The 19625-nt window shown below is 37.2% G+C and overlaps 1 protein-coding gene across 1 annotated transcript in view; it reads left to right on the top strand.

The window, feature by feature from the left end:
* The window catches only part of TAF4 (TATA-box binding protein associated factor 4), a 38473-nt gene that overhangs the window by 4508 nt on the left and 14340 nt on the right, over positions 1 to 19625 (top strand). Inside the window, exons 3-4 of the mRNA XM_075166643.1 lie at positions 17191 to 17357; positions 17874 to 17993. Coding sequence (XP_075022744.1) covers positions 17191 to 17357; positions 17874 to 17993 — 287 coding nt within the window. The remainder of the gene's footprint in view (positions 1 to 17190; positions 17358 to 17873; positions 17994 to 19625) is intronic.

Below are 19625 nucleotides of genomic sequence, written 5' to 3'. Positions count from 1 at the left end.
ACCATCTTTTTGTGTAATATACTATTTATGGTATGTGATGCCATGTAGTTTGATGAAGTCTCTGAAACATTCTGTGTATCTAAGTTCTAACTGGCCTAAATATTCCTCGGGGTTTTTTTTTGTATAGAAGATTATTGCCTGTGTGAGTAATTTGAATGACACATGTGGCTAATTTAAAAAAAAGCAGTAAAACTCAGACCTTGAAATCCCAGTGCTTAATTTGAAGCTTGTAAATTGATAGGCTGGAAAAGCCTTATTTATTTATTTATTGCCACAGTGTATCAAAGGATTTTTCAGGTTTACAGTCTATTGCCATGTATACCTACATTTTCACTAATGCTGCATTATAAACCTGATTATGGGAAAAATACTACTGTTGAATCCAGTGGGACCTTTTTTCTAGGTAGCTGATATTCTCAAACTGCCATAGCATACTGAAATGTGTTACTCTTAGAAGCAGTGTTGCCAGTCCTTAAGCATAATTGGACCATAAATTGCTCCTTTGGAGGTCTTGATAGATCAAAGTAAAACAATATAGGTTCTAAACACTTGAGGTTTTTTATTAAGCACTTTTCTTGTCTGTCCTACACTTTAAAAAATATTTATAACTTCAAAAGAATAGCAAGACTTTTAAAATAAGCAAGTGTACATGACTGAATACATAGCAATTGGAAGTTGGGTTCTTGCATGATGAGACAGACTTAATATTGGAAATGATTTTTTTTCAGTGGAACAGATTTTTTTTTTTTTAATGGCTTTGGTTTACATTTTTATACCTTGCAAAAGTAGCCAACTTTGAAAATGTTTTGCATAAAGCATTTCTTACAGAACACTTAAGAACTGATGGATGTTGAGCTCTTACAAACATCTCACAGGTGCAAGGGCTAAGCACTCTGAAAGTCTAGCCACATGCAACTGCTTTAATCTTTAGTAGAGTGCATATACAGTCATAGTGAAAGGAGAATAGATGACTATGCTTTTGAAATTGTATTTCAAATTACAGTGTCGTAGGCTGGATTTTTAAAGGCAGTTTGGTAGTATGAAGCTGCAACTGCAGTGCTTGTATGCTGTGCGTCTACTGTATGCATCAAGTTTGCGTGCACAAGTTTATGTTTTTAAAAGTGCTAATAAGAGTTGGTAAGACTTAGTGCATGAAATAGTTTGAGATCATACACTGCACATGTTGCTTTTTACACCAAGATTTACAAACACTTGGAAAGAAAATTCTTGTGGAAGGTTTGACCAATAAGCAGCACATGTTTTATAGTTATTTTCTTACCCTGAGTTACTGTTTCTAGCTCTCCAAAATAGAGTTACAGTTTCACATGTATGGGAAGCAGAATATAAAATGTCAGTGTTATTAACCTGGGACTTGAAAATTAGAAATCTTGAAAGGTTTCAAATGTCCTTTTAAAAAGAACATGTGGAAAATAAGCTCTATCAACACTCTTTAAAATATATTACTTTTAGAATAATGCTTTGTATTGCATCAAGGCGATTGTGCAACAAACATCGACTTACCAAATTAGAGATGTTTGAAGAGCTAATGGGCCGTAGTTGTTGTGACCTTACTGGATTCTGGTATATTGCTTCTCAAAGAAACTGGACTGTTCAGAGCAACTGTGAATTAATAATGGTTTTCCACTACTGACATCCCTGAGGAAGAGGATTATTGCATTTAGTCTTTTCTTCAGGAGCCCGTATTTGGACCTTTGTGGTCCAGTTGGACAGATCTGGGTAATGAAGGTCCAAAAATAACCTTATTTATAGTTTCTTAGCAAAGACATGAAAATATTGTCAGTTAGTTTTGTAGGGGGCAGGAACACAAGTTTCTCTTTATACAATGCTACTTTAAAGATGCAACATCTTTTGAAACTGTGACTGAAAATAAATTGTATGAAGTTCTTTGTTTCGGAGTACTTCAAGCAATAATATGAAATATGTTGCATACAATAATATGGTAAGAGGTAGGAAAATTGATGAGTTTGTTAAAGCATTAAGTCAGCGTTCTGCTATTACAGATGCTCAGAAAAGTCTGCAGAAAAGCGTAACTGAGATTATGCCCTGAGACTAATCTTTTGCAATGTAAGAGCTCGTACAGTGTTTAGAGGTCATCGCTGACACATCATCTTGTAAAATGACAAAACCTGTGTACTTTAAAATCACTTTTCAAAATACTATCTTCTTCAGCAATGCTATAATACAGTTTCAAAAACAACGTCTATGAGCTTATGCTTACTTCAGCAGTATTGTCAACTTGTGGGTTCAAAGATTTGGTTTCTGTTCTTGCAGATGCTTTATGTTGTTACTCTCTTCTGCTTTATTTTTATGAACAAGCATCTCATAATAAGCTTTTATGGTGCTTGCTTAAAGAAAGGAGCAGATTGGACAGAGTGCTGTACGTATACAGTAAGAACAATATAGAGCTGGTAGGTCTGGACAGTTTTCTCTACTAGCTTGGGTGAAACTGAACTCTAGAAACCTTCGCTTCCCTCTGTTCCCCTCTTTCATCTTCTGAGTGAATGTTAGTACTTATGAAAATTTGCTAGCTTGATCTTAAAGACTAACTTTTTTTTTTCCTGAATAAACAAGATTCTGTTACACTCAGTCCTGTTTGAAGATAGCAGATAGGATAAGTTGTCTTTATAGTTTATGTAATTTTTTTACTTCTGCGATCATGACCAGTATTCTCATTAGCAGTAATGCAGTTGTGCAGCTGTAGTAGAACTGCTATCACAGATTTGTTTTGCTTTGTATCTAATAATAAAACTCCTTTATTACTTTCACAAAACTCACTTGAATCTGCCAGTAGCTGATGATAGGGGATGAGACTAGACTTCTTCATCACTTTCTTTCGGGAGCCGTCTCATGTGCCACTTCTGTGGTGACTACAGGATGGGCTGTTTCCCAACTGTAGAATTGACTGGGCTTCTTTAAAAACTGAATGTTCCAGAGTTCTGAACAGTACTAACAGTTGGTTTAAACTTACTGTTGGTGCTTTCTAGAAGCAAAAGGTACCTGGAAGAACATCGGTGCTGTACATCTGCAGACCCTGGAGGATGGATTACATCTGTTTGCACATTCAAGGTTTTCTTCACGGCCTTACAGGCTGGAAACTTCACTTGGTGTTAAATGGTAGCTTAAGTTTTGTAGAAACTGATGATTTCTATCTTGTGTTGGCTATCCAAGAAGGATTCTAACTTAGGCCTTGATTATAGTGGCTTTAGGATTGGGAAACTACCTGAAGACATACTTAATTTAAAGCATGAGTTCAGGTCCTTTTGACTTGAGCAGTCAGACTTTTTGGAGCTGGAGTCACTGAAAAATAACTTCCGCAGGAGTAGTTCAGTTTCCTTCAGTAAGGAGTTCAGGTGCTAGGCTCTCGGGCAAAAGAGAGCGCATAGAAAAAGGAGAAAGGCGGCAGGCTGAGAAGAATCAGGCAATCTTTTCATTGCAAAACAATTTGTGTTACTTTTTCCATACTGAATGTGGCATTCTTTGGGTTACTTTGTACTTGTAACATGTACCCCACAAATGCCTAAAGTAACTAGGAATATAAATAGATGAGGAAGTCTACAGACTTCTATAATACAAGAAATATAGAAAGGAACAGAAGAAATACTATGAAGTAGTGGAATGTAGTTGTTTCTATTTCTCACTGACTAGCAAGCGAGTTCAAACATATCCTGATTATAGTTTCCCTGTATGTTGCATGTGCTGCCAATATTATGCCTGTTAACTGGCATGGCTGTATTTTGTTAAAAATAATGTCTGAAATGCATAATGATAATAGGAGCTTCTCATAGTACTTACAGTATGTTTTACTTTCAAAGCATTTTACAGAACTTAATCCTTGTAACGTGCCTGTGTGGTTGGTAAATAAAGTAGTATGAATTCTGCTTTAGAGCTGGGGGAAAGAGCAAGTTAGAGAAGTTCTGACTTGCCCAAGGCCATGAGGGAATCGATATTTTGCCAAGATTAGAGTTTGGGAGTCCTATACTTGGCGCATAAAGTGGTATCTCTCTTTCTGAAAGGTAACTGTGGATCTCTTCTGTGGAACTCTTCTGGGTGAGGGGTGGATTTTATGTTCAAACCATGCATCAGCAAAAGGAACATTCTGCTTTATTTGAAATCTGCTACATCAGATCTGCCATATGTCGCCAGATTGAAAGTTGTGTTTGTTCTCATTGCAACTTTCGTAATTGAGGAATCCTTAAATGCTTAGCTTTGTACCCCAAAGAACTTAAGACTCAGAGTTGTCTTAGGATTTTTTTTGTTTTTGTTAAAATGAGTGTCATAAGGCAAACCAATGTCTCGTTTTGCACATCTGATCAGGGTGTCTCTTTAAGCGATGGAATCTAATGGGAATATAATTGTGATTCCATTAAGCTATTAACTTTGACTACATATTGTTCAGTTCTGTTACGGAAAATACTGTTGTTCCCAACAGCCTTTGGAAGAGCATGTATGGATTTGTTTCATATGCCTATCTACACTTCAAATTGTGGTCCTTCTGGTTTTTTTTTTTGAGGTATCACTAGGCTTATGATCAAGGATATTGGTCAATGACCAGAAGCGAATGATTTATTTCTTTTGAGCCATTTTGCACTCTGCTACTCCAGAAGTTACATGGTGTTTCTGTGTTCAGTGAGCTAAATGAGTTTTCCATCTCTGGAAATCTATCTGGGTTACTTCTAAAACGCATTGTCTTGGTTTGAGGACCACAAATTTGGATGCTGCCCAGGACTTGAACCTCTTACTAACACAGGATGCTGCAGCAAAGTTAGCAATCTGAGATGAAAATGCAACAGTTTGGGGCACTGATAAGACACAAATTAGTAGCTATCACAAACTCTCTTCAAATGAAATGTTTTGGTGTATGAAGACTCTTACTATTGTTTGTCTTTTCTGTTTTGGTAAATTATACGTAAATAGAATCCTAAAAAAATGTATGAAGTAGTTCAGGAATGCATTGAAAATACTGATACTAGCTTAAGTGTGTTTTAGCAAAGAGAATAGATTGGCTTGTGGAAAGCTTGCTTTCTAGCTTTCTGTTCTTGTAAAAACTGTGTGATCAAATACTAAGCGTCTGCTTGGTAGGAACTACACTAGAAATCACTTAAGAACACAACATGTTAAATGTTTTTTTGTTACTATATGCAGTTTTTGACAGAAATACTTGAAATCAGCATTTTTACCTGAAAATAACTACTCTTGTCAGGATTGTTCTCTGTGTTGAACATTTATAAATGTTTATAACTCCATTTACCTGTCTGAATCTGCTCCTTGAATTTGATGTCATTGCTTGATGTTAAAAAGAAGGCTTTTGCCAGTTGGAAGACAGTTAAGTGTTAGCAAGTTTAACTTTTTTTATGTTAGGCATCTTAATCTCTTGTGAAAGAAGATTTGAAGAGGTAGTGGCATGAAAGGAATAATTTTGAAAATTATGTTTCTCACAACTGAAGACAATGATAGGAATTTTTAGTCGTACTTGGTAGACAGTTATTTCGGTTGTATTATGAACTGTAAAACTGTATGTGAGGGAAGGCCAAACTCTAGAGAGAATATGTGATGCTCACAAGTTACAAAGGGCTTTTTCTGTGCATGGCCACAGGGATGTTCCTGTGTACAAATAGTTGTGTGATCTGTGAACGTTGCCGAAGTTTCCCTGGTGCACTTCTGGGACCAAAGCCTCAGTATGTCTCTATCCCTTTGACAAGTTGCACACAGTTGTTTTAGAGAGACAGAGGCAGTGGGGATATTCAGGCTTTGTTTTTGTGTTGTTTTAAGTTGTTGATGCATTAACTTGAATTTGTTTTTAAACTAATTAAGGTCTTGCCTAAATGCAAGAAGTTGTAGTGTATTTATACTGATACAGGTTTCTTGAAAGTTGTAAAACCCTTCTTGTCTGGATACAGTTTTTGCTGTATCAGCCCTCTTGCATACTGCTTCCTCATAAGAAAAGGAAAATAGCTTATACAGTAAGCATCTTTTACAATGATACGGTTGTGTCCACACTGGAGATTGTACCACTAAATTATTGTGGCAAAATGGTCCCGTTTCCAGCTCAAATGGTGAGACAAGGCTAAAAACTGTACGCAGACCAGGCTGTAATTAAACAGGTGTAAAGACTGTGTGATCACTCATATTTCAAATTAGATGAGGCTTTTTTTTAATTGAGACCATGTACACATGAATAGAGCAAATGATTTTTTTTTTTTAACCTTTTAGGACAGTTTTACCTCAGTTTAATCTGGAACCTTTTACCCTGGTTCTATTCTGTGCTAATTTCCTTCCAGAAATGCTGGTTGTCTTATGGAGATACGGGTGTCTCAAGGAACCAAGAGACAAGTTTTTACCACGAAGCCTCCTGTCTTGGAGTAATTTTCTTCAGGTGTCTTTAGTGTAATATTTAATGTAAACTGAAATAATTGTCCTTGAGGCCTTATTTATGCCTTTAACTAAGGGGTTTTAAATATAGAATATTTTTTCGGTGAGAACAAAACCTTGATTATCATCACTATATAATGGCATAGATTATCAATAATCAAGAAAGAGGTGATAATCATAAGGAATTGCTACAGCTGCGTCCTGTTTCTGCAGTGAGATCTGGCAGAGTATAGGCAGAGTTCAACACCTCAGTAGAGCTGTCTTAAGGCATTGTACAAATGTAGATAGTCTTTGGCTCTGTAACTGTTGTCAGGCTAGAAATCACATTTCAAAAAGGTGAGTTTCTGTACTTGTATTACCAGTGATCAGAAAGTTACATTTTGAACATAAAAGGCTGATTCTCAGCAAAGTGCGTAAGTAGGTTATAAATCCTTTTACCCAGGACAGTCCTTTTACTGTGTATTTGTACAGGATTTAGTGCAGGGTTCGGCTCAGTTGCCAAGCTCTTTTTGTGGGATTTGGAAAAGTATAGTGATAAAAATTGAGTAACTTCTTGTCAGTGTAGAACTCTGTTTATAAATTAGACTTGTAAATTATGAACAGCATGCATCTTTTAATTTTCATGCTTTTTTCCTTAAAATGCATTACTGAAATATTTTTTTCAGTAATACATTGTAACCAGTACCTAGACAACTAATAACATAAAACTCACATCAGTATGTAATATTATTCTACACGGCTAGCATGATTGTTCTAAGGTTTGTATTGAATCAAGTAAGTTTCTCTAGTAAAAATGGTCTAACTTGTCATCATAACTTGATTAGTATATGCTTCTGAGAGTAGTTGAACTGTTAAAAGCCATCACAGTACTGTTGTACAGAATATAGCACATGCTGGATAGACTCAGTACAGACACCCAGTATAGATTCAGTTGAAAAATGTGTGCTCTAGATATCAGAGTATAAACAAAAACTAAGCAATGAAGTGTGGTGCCATGCTCTAGTCTTTCTTAAATGTTTTGAGGGGGCAGCAAGGCTGTCTTAACACCTTCCTTCAGTTTATTAATCAAATATTTCTGTAAGGGAGGGTTAGATTTACTGCCTCTCTCAGAATGTAATAACATCAGGTGCATTCCGCATGAGTGGCGGTGTGGCGAGTGGGACCAGTTGTACTCACATGAGTCAGAAGTACCAACTCCAAGGAGTAGCACTGAGGAACTGCAGCACCTGTGGCAAAAGAGTCAACGAAGGTGACCAGAAGAGTGTTTGCTGAGGGATCAGTGAAGGAGGTTGGAAGAAGAGATGTGGAGTAGGAAGGCTGAGGGTGGCTAAACTGTGCAGAAGTTTATAGAAAAGCATGAGGAGCTGTTAGTTTTTAATAAACATATGTGCAGTAATATTTGCAGTAGTATTAAGGATGGATCGATAGAAGAGGCAAGTGTTCATGCCATGAACTTCAACCTCTTCCTTTCATTCTTCCTTTTTTCCAATGTATCATTTGGTTTTCTTTCCTTCCCTCTCCTCCATGGGGGAGGGGGAGAGAAGGCACTAATTATTTATAAGTGTTAGTCATACCCAGTCATTAAGCTTAGTCATTACTCAGGACTGTGCATTTGATGGTTAGTAAAAATCAAAACGAGACTTGATTTTGTTTAAAAGCTTTCTGGATTCAAGCTTACAGGTGTGAAAATACTTTTATTTCTGTGTTCAGACTAACTGAAAAAGCAGTGCTATTTAATAAATGTTGCTATCAGCCAAATGACATGTAATATCATGTCCACACTCATAGTTTGTATTTGAATTCACAGGCATAGTGTTTGGCTTATTCTCAAAGCAGAATAACTTCTGTATTGGCAGTGAGCGAGTCATAAAATTGCAGGCTGTTTCTGCAGAGGAGGATTTGAAAGGAACGTTTCCACTGAGGCTGCCCTGGGTAGCTGTCAGTCGGTGGAATTGTCTGACGTTGGGTCTCCACAGCTCTGGGTGAAAAGGTGGCATGAGCAAAAGGGTTCTGTCACTGCTAAAATTACAGAGGATATATACCTAGAGTAGGGCATTCACAGTGGGGACAAATTAAAGAAATGCGTTTTTTATGGATTTTCATGTACTTAGTTGTTTTAGGGTGTTGCTTTTTGAAGGAAGATAACGTGGATTCAATGCATTACTCCTCCTTAAGTATTTGTGTGCAGACTGTGGTAAATGCAAAGTAGCTTGCCCGTTCCCATTTCATCAGGTGCTTGAACAACACTAATGTTGATATGCCTTGGTATAAACAAACTGTTTGCCAGAAATGAAGACTAGCTGAGTTTTAAAATCTCCTATTTAGAATAACCGATCAAAAGAATTAGTGACACTTTATTAGTGTCTTCCCTTCTCAAAAACAAATCCAATTTTGGTATAACTGCATTGTTGTTTGATGTTAAGTGTATTGAAATTAATGGCAGAGCTAAATCTGAATCACTTTGAGATCAATAATTAAAGTAATTGGTTTAGCTCTTGATAGTGTTTTTCTTACTTTTTTCTGCATCAGACTAAAGACAGATTTGTGTGATGATTGGGTTGCAGTTTGACAGAGTGCTCTGGTGTTTTGGCTTTGTATGCTTGACTAGAAAGGAATGTTAATACACTTTCAAGGAATATAGCTTTCCAGAAAAGTCAAAATAGTTTCAAATCACATTGTTGTTGAAGCGTTTGTCAATTGTTGCTGTATAATATGACATATTTCCCAGAACACTTCTTACACACCTTTTCAACGAGCAGGTAAGATTTTTTTCATATGGGATCACTGTTAAACACAGTGGCTTTTTGGCACTCCAGCATGACATTATTCCTTTAACTGTTATTCTTAAAAGACTTGTGAATCAATACTTTACAAATGATTCACTTCTTCACTTTTTAGACAGTACAGTTGAGTTCTGTAGTTTGAAACTGAATTCTTGCATAGTAAGAGTAAGCAAAAGCCTTTGCTGTGAAGTTGAGTCTCTTTTTGTCTTTTGACTCTTTAGTAAGAAAAAACAAAAGCAGTTTTTCATAATGTGAGCTTGTGTACTTGGTCTATACAAAGTACATTTTCTGTGCACTGCAGTCAGGATTCTTGATGATTTTGAGAATGTATCTTTCATCTATGTTGGCAATAATCGTAAATCAGCTGTCCAAGAATTAGTATTTCACAGACCGTAACCATTAGTTGTGATCTGTGTGTGCAGATTGGGCATGTGGGGAGAGTGATGATAGGCAAATGGAGTGCTGTAGTAAACTAATGCTGTATCAAAACTTTTAGGCATTGTATCTGGGTAAAATTTGACTTTATTCCAGAGTGACATGGGTTGAAAAGTGAAAGGAGGAAGTGCTTTTGTAGCTTGGTAGCAAGTTCTTGTCCAAAACTCTGTGCTATGCCAATCTTCATGATGGTGTAAAGTTTAGTGCCTGTCGGGAGAGATTCCAAGTGTTTTGTGTTAGAGGTGCTCTGAAGCAACACCTGACAGTCATGTTTTTTTCATGCCAAGTTGTAGCTCACCTTAAGCACAACAGGTGCTGAACATTTAACAGGCACCTTTAAGATGTGTTCGGCATAGTGTGCACTGTGCGCTCTCAACACAATTGTGTGCAAAACCTCAGCATTCATTGCTTTAGGGTGCCCATTACTCTGAAACAAGACGTGAGGGAATCTGGTACGGTATCTCAGCTTGCTCCAGTGTGCTGGACAGCTCTATCACCGCCTGGCAGTTTTATGGCCTGTAGACATGCAACTCAGCAGAGAACGTATCTACTACTAACTCATATTTGTACAGGCTGACCTCATCCGTGCCAGTGCAGTGCAAGTACTTCTGGAGCAGGTGAAGTCACAGAGTGGTGGGTTCATTTTCAGCTAGCTGGCTTGGAGGAGCTGATACCTGCACTATGTAGACTTCTCCGTAAGCCCTATGGTGATCCTTGTGGAGCTAAGACACCTTTATAGAAGTCACAAACCAACCACATTTGTTCATAAAACTCAAGAGCCTGGATTGCTGACGGTGTCAAAGACTTCGGCAAGAAAGTTCAAGTAAAAGTTTTTTCTGGATTTGTTGTGCAGCACAGATCACCTAATGTTCTAAGCACCTAAACTAAGACAGTGCATCTAATGTGGTGGTGCACATCTCTCATCAGGTACAAAATAATGTGTCTTCAATAACATCTAATCCACAGCTATGTTGCCATTTAAAGTTCTGTGCAATTCATCTTGATTTGTAATCACCTTTTCTCATGAGTTGGTGTATAGATTGTCCTTCATGAGCTGCTACACATCTGCTGGTTTATTACAGATGCTCTTCTTTGATGTATGTAAATAATTCTAAATCTGCTAAAAGTTGTCTTGTGTTAGGGAGGATTCCCTTAACTACCCAGATTTTCATAGAGCTGCCGTGGACTAGTAGACTTTTATAGGTTCTTCTCTCTTTTCCTGGTCTTTCATTCCTATAGAGTGAGAACTTTTCCAGGCAGGTCAGTTATCATAAGAGGAGGAATGGTGGATTGTTGGAGAGCATTGATATCGGTACCAGGTTATAATTCCCTTTTCTGCAATAAGTGACCCTATCACATATATCACTTCTGCTGAAAGTTCTTCCTGTAGTTTGTATAGGCAGCTATCCTTTTCTCCAGCTGTCTCTCCAGTATTCTTCTAGCTTTTTTGTATTGGGAAAATCTTAGAAGCTTTGTCCTTTTATAAAGGTTTTGTCATTCCAGGGTCTCTGTATAGCCTGATCCAATCATCTACAGAGCATTGACTCATCACCTTTGCTTTATATGGTTTTTGTGGTGTGTATATCAACTTGCACAACGTTACAGACACTTGCTTTCCTTTTTGTTGCAACAGAATCTCTTCTGACAATGCAGAAGGGATACTATCATAAAGCTTTCTTCTGCTAATACGGCACAGCCCGCTTGTGATCACTGCCAGATTTTTTTGCCATGTCAAATGTTTGCAACATCTTGCCACAAATGAGTATGTGCTTGAGAGCTTAAGGCACAAACTGCTTTGACATTAAGATAACCCCTTAGTGAACTTTCCTGGCAAATCTAGTTAGGATTTGAAGATTTGTCAGGTGTTGGTGGACTTTATGATCAATAACCCTCTTTTCTAGAGATGTTTGTAAGGACTTTCATTTCCTACACCAGAAGCATCAATCCTTTAGTTATTCTTTGAGGCTTGGACATTCTTTCTGAACATCAGTATGTGTGTGTATTGAAGGTGATTCTTTGCTGCCTAACAGTTCTCCCTGACCCTAAGTGTTTTTTCTCTGGAAATAAAGTTTAGTTACTTTTTTACTTTAAAAAGAGAATTTCCTCAGGAGACTGGAAAGGGCTATTCTCCATGCAATTTCAAGATCATACATCCATTAATTCTTCTGTCATATCTCAGCTACTAAAAAAAAGAACTTATTAAAAGTCTAGGTTCCTTAGTAAGGGTTCTGTATTGATCTGGATTAGACCATGAGCTACATCGTGGATAATGAGCAAAATCTGTAAGCCTGAACCTATCTGTTCTTCTGTTCAGTATCTGCATCAGAAAGAGAGATGTTGTCACTTGTGGTCTGATAGGGTGCTTTCTAGGTTTTATATCTCACAGATACGCAAGAGTTTCATTCTTGCATGTTGGTATGCCCAGTGACAAGCATGGGTATACCTTTTTGTGGTCCTCATGTTAGGTGCTTGCTAACTGTAGATGAAGTCTTTCAATATGTCGCCTACTGTATGAATCGAGACCCTGATAAATGGAGCATTTATTCTGAGAGAGGGTGACACCTAGATATGTTGCTGTTTGAGTGGCTGCCTGCTAGGTATTGTTATCAGAGGTGACAATTTTCTGGACTGTGTATTTCCTCAGAACAGTAATCTGAAGATGTCTGCTATATCTGCAGAAAGTTTTAACTCTGTCATTGGGAAGTCCAGCTCTTGTAAAATGTTAATCTTGGTTTACTAGCGAAAACTGGTAACAAAACAGAAAACTGTTTTGGTTTGGGTTTTTTGGATGTAGAGGTTCTCTAGCAAGAAAGCTGTATGTCTCAGGAGTTACACAGATAATCAGAGTGGTCTGCAAAGGCTAGAAGGTATTTTTTTTTTATTCTTCTTCCTTTATTCTGATAATTTTTTTCTTTAGTCTTTGCTAAGCCAAGCCATGTTTCAAAGAAAGAAGGCAGAGGAAGGCATTAGGAAAAAGCCTGGTTTGTGTTTTTCAGACATGTCATATGGCCAGAGCTCTTCACTTTTTATTCCAGTGCATGATTTTGCAAGTTTCATTAATTAAAAAAAAAAAAAACCCAAACAAAAACCACAACCCAACAAACACACACCACACCACCACCACCCCCACCACCCCCCCCCCCCCCGAAAAAAAACCAAAACACAACACTTTGTAAATGGAAATGCCATTAGCAAACGGAAATACAAATAGGAAGAGGCAAAGACGATACACTCTAGAATCATGCAGCTACATTGTATAATAATGAACTTTTCCATCCAAACACTCTCGAAAACAGGAGAGATCCGGGAAGGTCTCCACAACACGAACACATGAGATGACCATTGTACTAGTCAGGAGCACAAGTCTTTTTGGCATAAGGAACAATCCAACTCAATTTTGTTAATCCTTCATTTGGAGCTGTGATGAATTGTTTAATTCAAACCAAAATATGAGCCTCTTTCAGGATTCTCTTAAACCTCCAACTTCTAACAAAAATGGTAATTAATTTTAATTTTAATCAGTTTTTAATGAGAGACTTGGAAAGAATGCTTGAATGTTTGCATTTTTAATAGTGAATATGATTTTATAGTACACGTGGTCAGACTTTCTAGGAAAAAGAAGGCAAAGAGATATTTAAAATGGCCAGGTTTTATTGTCACCTTTTTCTAATTGAACATTTCCAATGATCTTTATTAGTTGTTTGGTCTCAAATAGCAACCCATTTGTGGAACAAAAACCTGGATGGTAAACTTGAAACAGAAAATACTTTTCATCCTTACTTTAAACATGTTTCTGAATTTAATTAGAGAAGTGAGGTACCTTGGTACAATTCTAGCTGTCTTCTAGTAGCTGGTAGTTATTTCTGATCTGGTTCATACAGCATTTGCACCCTTATGCATTGGAGTTTGAGATTAGGATACTTACCTGTATTTAAAATACAAGTTTTGGAACATAAGAGAAAGACACAGGTTTTTTTCCTACACATGTGGCTGTCTGCCCCTCTTTTTTTCTGTGTTGCAACGAATGAGTCAACTGAGAGATGGTTAATATATGTATGGAGAGAGGAGGCTTTTATAGTCCTACATTGACTTTGTTTAGAAGTGGGAAATAAATGGGACTTTCTTTTTAATTCTTAATCAAGTTAGCTCCAATGAGCTTTCTGAACTTCACTGAAAATCCATTTAATGCCAGCTTGGGTGTAGTTTTGGGTTAGTGAGTTTCTTTTTTAGCTAATTGGGTTGGAAAAGAGTCTGTAGTTGGGCTAGGGGGAGAGAAGCTGAGAGAGCAGCTCCATCTCCCTTTTTAAAGAATTCTCAGCAAGGCTGGAGAGGTGTTAAGTGTTCAGTCAAAAATTGCTTGTCCGCACACTGGTGAATTTCTGCACAGAAATTTCAATAACAAAGTTCATCACGATCTGAATTTTTACACCTTTTCTGAAATCACCCATATACTAACAAGCTATAATTTCAAGGAGGTAAAATGTCTTATATCATCATACCATGACTAAAGTTTATGCAAGACTAGTCTGATGTTTGTAATTGTCTTTATGTTTGTATATAGCCTATTAAGTGTGCATAGCAATTTATCTATCAGTGGTAGACGCTAACTTAAAGACATGTTAGAAACTATATAAATTGAAAATAATCGTGTATCAAATATGAATGCAGTATTAAATAGGGACAGATATGAATGTAGCTTTGTATGAATTACTTTTTTATTATGACTTCAATACTTGAGGGAAGGTTCAGACTTTCCATAGTTAGAAATCTAGCAGGATAGTGCTTAGAGTCAGGGTTTGAATTACAAATGATTGTTTTGTCTGTCTGCTGCCAAAGATTGAACTTTCTTGATATGTTTTCTAAAGCTCACATTAATATGCTTTTCAACTGTCTGTTTCAGCAGTTGTGCTATGTTAATGTGTAGGCATGTTCTAATTTTGCATGTAGCTCAGGGAGAATATTTCATTGTTCAGACATTGTGCTTGCTCTTCAGGGGTAGTCAACCTTCATTTTGTGGTTATCTCCCTTCTTTTTTCTCTTTCCTCATTCATTTTTCGGGGAGCAAAACAATGAGTTGACACTACTGGTGTCCTGAGGGGTGGTTGTGCTGTTGCAGGACACTAATGTGTAGTGCAGACCCATTCTTGAGCCTGATATGTATATTGAGCTGGAGACTGGAACAGGTAGCATAGAGCTCTGTGCGGGTGCCTAATGCTATAAAGGTTCTCAGATGCAGGTGAGCTGCTTTGGGTTGGCACTTTCAAATAGCTTTAGATACTTTTGCACTGAGAGAGAAGTTTAAAAAGCAAACACCCCCCACCCCACCCCCAAACCCAGCAGTAGAGTTAGTATCTCTTATGTTGCTTCTGGAAGGAAGAAATACAGAACTCTTAAGAATTTGGGTAGTATGTTAGCCCTAGAATATCCTAGCAAACCTCAAAAATGGTGAATTTTAAGAAAAAAGTTTCTTATGGAATGTCAGTATAATTCTGTGTCATTTAAGGGCTTCTGAAAGCACAGGCATATATAGTTGCATTGGGTCTTTTCAATTGCTAGAAACTAAATGGTAATCAACAAGCCTTAATATTTGATGTTGACTTGAAAATAGCTCCTCTAATCAGGCTTCCACTGTACTGATGTTTTCAGTTGTAATAATATTGAAGATTCCCACTGATTCAGTGTTTAATTTCTTCAGCTGATTATTATGAGGGATGACAAAAATGGGCAACATGAGTTCATTTCCCAAGATTTTATGTTTGTGCATTGGAAGAGGATGCCAAGTTTCGTTTGTGCAGGAATGAGCTTGGTGTAGTAGCAGGTCACTCTCTAGCCTTTAAAATACTGAATTCCTCCGTTTTTTGTCACTAGCCCCCTCCCCATACCGTGAGGCTGATGGTGAGAAAGTAGTGGTGGTTCTAATGAGCAGCTGACAGGATCAAGCTCTGTATTCACTATTAAGGTTTTTGAATTTCTTGTAAGCTGTGGTGGTGGTGTATGGCTTCGCTGATTTAATGAAAATGCCTTCTCCCTGCGTAAGTTACAGGAGAAAAGACCTTTCTTTTTGGGATGGCTTGGAAAATGATTTTTTGGACTTGGCAGCTAAAGTAGGAGTATTTATTTCTACAATCTGCAATATTATAAAATAAGCTTTCCCCCCTCCTCGTTTCCTACAAAAAAACAGTTTGAGAATATTTGTTTCTAGATGTAACTCTTGCCCATAGCACGTTGCGGTCCCACCTTAACACTTCCAAATAAATCACAATGGAAAGTCACCTTTTTGATGTAAACTAGTTTAACGTCTCTGTGTGACTCTTGCTTCATTAAAAGAGAGTTAATATAGAGAATGTAAGGAAAAAATTAGGAGCAAATCAACTAATATAATCTGTTTTTCTTTTGAACTAATTTTTGTAGAAATCAGTATATGGATTTTTTCAGTTTAACACTAATTTTCAAACAGTCCAAGAAAACTGTTTAAGGCATTGTCTGTAAACATTTCAGCACTTCATCTGAATAGAAAAGCAAATAAAAGCTTGATTCTTTTGAAGTAGTCATGCTCTGAGATGCCATAGACCAGATCTCCAGATAGTGTTGGGGACCGTGTATAGGCTTCTTATTCACTGAACAACACTTAAGAAAAACTTTCTGATTTCAGTAGGGCCTCTTGATTTTCATGAAGTTTCCTCCGGTGGTTTGTTGCTCAGAAAGGCTAACTAATTTTGAGTGCCCAGTTTGTTTCCTTAGGTGGCTTTTTCAGAGCTGATGAGGTCCTGAGGCTCTCATGGACTGACTGAGGCATGCTGAATGAATGAGCTCTTGAAAAACAGTTCATGTTGTCCAGATCCTGTTTGTGCCTTCAAGAGAGAGAGACTATAATCTGAAAATCTGCCTGTTAAAATCTGGTTCCCTATAGCTACCCAAGTGGGGTTAAGTGTATTGATCTGAGTGACTGAGCAGGGAACGACTGCCTCATTTCCCTCTCCATTTTATTTTTCTTTTGGGGTGTAACATGGCACAACGCAGTCTGTTGCAGATGCACATGAGAAAGATTATGATTTTATAGCCACTTTCATTACTAAATTTGTTATGGGAAATTAATTTAGAACTTAGACAATTGTATTCCTGTTAATGGTGAAGCCTATGTTTGATTATATTTTTTTTCCCCCCTCTTAAAGAAAAACTAACAGGAATCTTGCCTAATCGCAAAATTTTCTTTTATTTGCAGTGTTTCATAAAACAAATTTCTTAGTAAAGAGCAGATAGGATTTTTACATGATTGCTAATTTTAGCCTCTAGTCACATGGAATTTTTTGATTGGGGCAAATACGACTCATTGTGTGTTCTGATGCACACCATCCTGAGCATTTTGATAGAGAAAGAGTATTTCTGCAATTAAGGTATTCTACACAAAATGTGATAATGCAGCTGGGTATTTTGCTTTTATTCTAAACCACTTTTGTTAGCTCTGTAGTCCTTCAGCAGTACATTAATTACATATGTATCCAACTTGGATAAAAAACCTGAAAAAATATGTTTCATATTTGAAAAGGATGTATGTTTTCTTGACCAATTTCTTTTTTAACAGGCATGGTCCTTGTGCGAAGTGAGAATGGGCAGTTGCTGATGATCCCTCAACAAGCCTTGGCGCAGATGCAAGCACAGGCACATGCCCAGTCTCAGCCTCAAAATACTATGACTCCTCGTCCTGCTACACCTACCAGTGCTCCTCCAGTGCAGATATCAACCGTGCAGGTTAGTTCAGTAATTTGTAGTGTTAAAAACTGTAAGATATTTCTTCCTGTCAAGAATACACCAGAAAGTAAGGTATGTTAGTGATTTGAAGAAACCATTGGTCCACCTGGTGCTATATCGGCTTTTCCACATGGCATAGGCATTGTGTTTTGTTCATAACTCTGTTACGGTTTGGCTGTTACTCATCAAAAATATTTTTACCTAGCTGAATGGCATTAAGTTTAAAACTGTTTGATATAAAGAAGACCATTCAAGACCATATATGGTTAACATGTAGAACTCTTTTCCCCCAATAGAATAAGACTAGAAGAAAAAAGTGGATATGGGTATATGTATACTGAGATCATCACAGTTGCATTAAGTTAAGACTAAAAATCCTTCTCACAGTTTTATAGTGGTCCAGATGCGTTCTTTTGTATCTGTAATAATGGCAACTATCCAGAGACAAAGCACTAGATAAGGTAGATTATACTTAAATATAGGATCTAATGTGTTTGGTTTTTTCCTCTTCACCAGGCTCCAGGAACGCCTATTATTGCACGACAGGTGACACCAACTACTATTATCAAGCAAGTGTCTCAGGCTCAAACAACAGTGCAACCCACAACAACGCTACAGCGTCCTCCTGTTGTGCAAGTGAGTTTGTAGAAAAGTAATGTATGCATGAGATACATCAGTTAAGATGAGCTGAAAACCTGCTTGAGACTGCCAGAAATACAGGAAATATAATTGCTAAGTGCATGGGAGAAATATATTTTGGATTATCCTTTCTAAAACATTTGCAGATCTCAAATTACTTTACATTTTGGATGTATATGTATAATTTTTATATGTATAGTGTTATTATTTCATATTATACCTATACGCATATGTATTTAAAGGTGTCCTGTTATTAGTTTGTATTTTAGTCAGTTCTGTGATTATAAAATACCTTTATGCTTTCTGCCTCAAGAAAGTGACACCAATTCCCTTTGGATTTGGAGCTGTGATGTTACTCCTGTGATGGATCTGTAGTCCTCCGAATTCTGCAGCAGAATTTACAATTGCAAAAAAAGGCTGCACTGGTAGCCTTCTCTTCCACAAGCCTTCTCCCTCTTACACGAGTGTCTGCTTTGGTCTATGTACTTAGGGGGATTCTCATAACTCAAGGATAAATAGCGGTGTCTTAGTACGTGGGTTCTCTTCTAATAGCCTGGCCTGTATTAATGATAGGCTTTCTTGTAGTTTTGTTTTGTTTTTTTGTTTTTTTTTTTTTTTTTTGAGGGGTGGTGGTGTGAGTTTAAAACATACTGCAAAAGTGTGAAATTCTCCACATGACTTCCAGGCAACAGTGATACAGTATGATTGCTGTCGCCTAATCTGTTTCATTGTGCTTTCTTCATCCTTTGAGTAGACAGGATTAGAGAGTTTTAATTTAAAACATGCAGGTTTTGCTATGCATCCAGTTAACCTTTTTCCTCTCAGTGAGCCTTTGCCTATGCCAGTGATCTTTCCAGATCTAAGAGTTAATTTACCTAACTGAGTCTCCTTAATTTGCACTGCTGTTATACTGGACAAAAAAAAATCATTCCATCTGCATATTTTTTGCTGTAATGAGCCATTCATGGACTTCATTTATCCTGATTTCCAAAAATGAGACAAATTAAATCCTTGTCTCCTTTTCTGTCTCCCAAAATACCAGTGAAAGTTAGCTTTGGCAGCACTGGAGCCTCTTGTGCATCTTTATATGCAGAGCAAGTTTACAGATGATTTGTTAAAATTCTGAGAGCTAGCTTTAGCTTGGTAAGAATTACTGTCTCTCTGATTGGGTTGTCATTAGTAATTAGACTGTGTTGGAAGTCCATGAATGAACTGTGTACGCGAAAAGTTCTTGCTTACAATGTTGGTTCTTTAAAGGTGGTATTTCTACTTTGAATTACCAACTTGTCTACAACACTAGAAAAATGTTTTGTCCCATTGTTCATCAAAAAGACCTAGGTAACACCTGAGTTTTTGTGTCTGTTGTGCCTTTTTAGAAATTCCTCCCTTTGAAAGTGGCATTTAAGGGAACAGGCAAAAAAGCTATTGCATTCACAGAAACTTAGCGCTCGTTTTAATTGTATTTTGAAACCACAGTGCATAAGGGTATATTTATGGTATTATTTTGCCATTTTATTCAGTAAACAAAAATCGTGCAATTCTTAATCAACTTTTAGGATTTCAGTTTTGAATGGGTAGTGTTTTGTGCCATCTGGTGGCTCTTTCTTTCCACTGCAACACATGGCAGAT

This window comes from Calonectris borealis, chromosome 17 (assembly GCF_964195595.1).
Source record: "Calonectris borealis chromosome 17, bCalBor7.hap1.2, whole genome shotgun sequence".
Taxonomy (NCBI): Eukaryota; Metazoa; Chordata; class Aves; order Procellariiformes; family Procellariidae; genus Calonectris; species Calonectris borealis.
The sequence above is the reverse complement of the archived record's forward strand: the minus strand, read 5'-3'. Positions and strand labels throughout refer to the sequence as shown.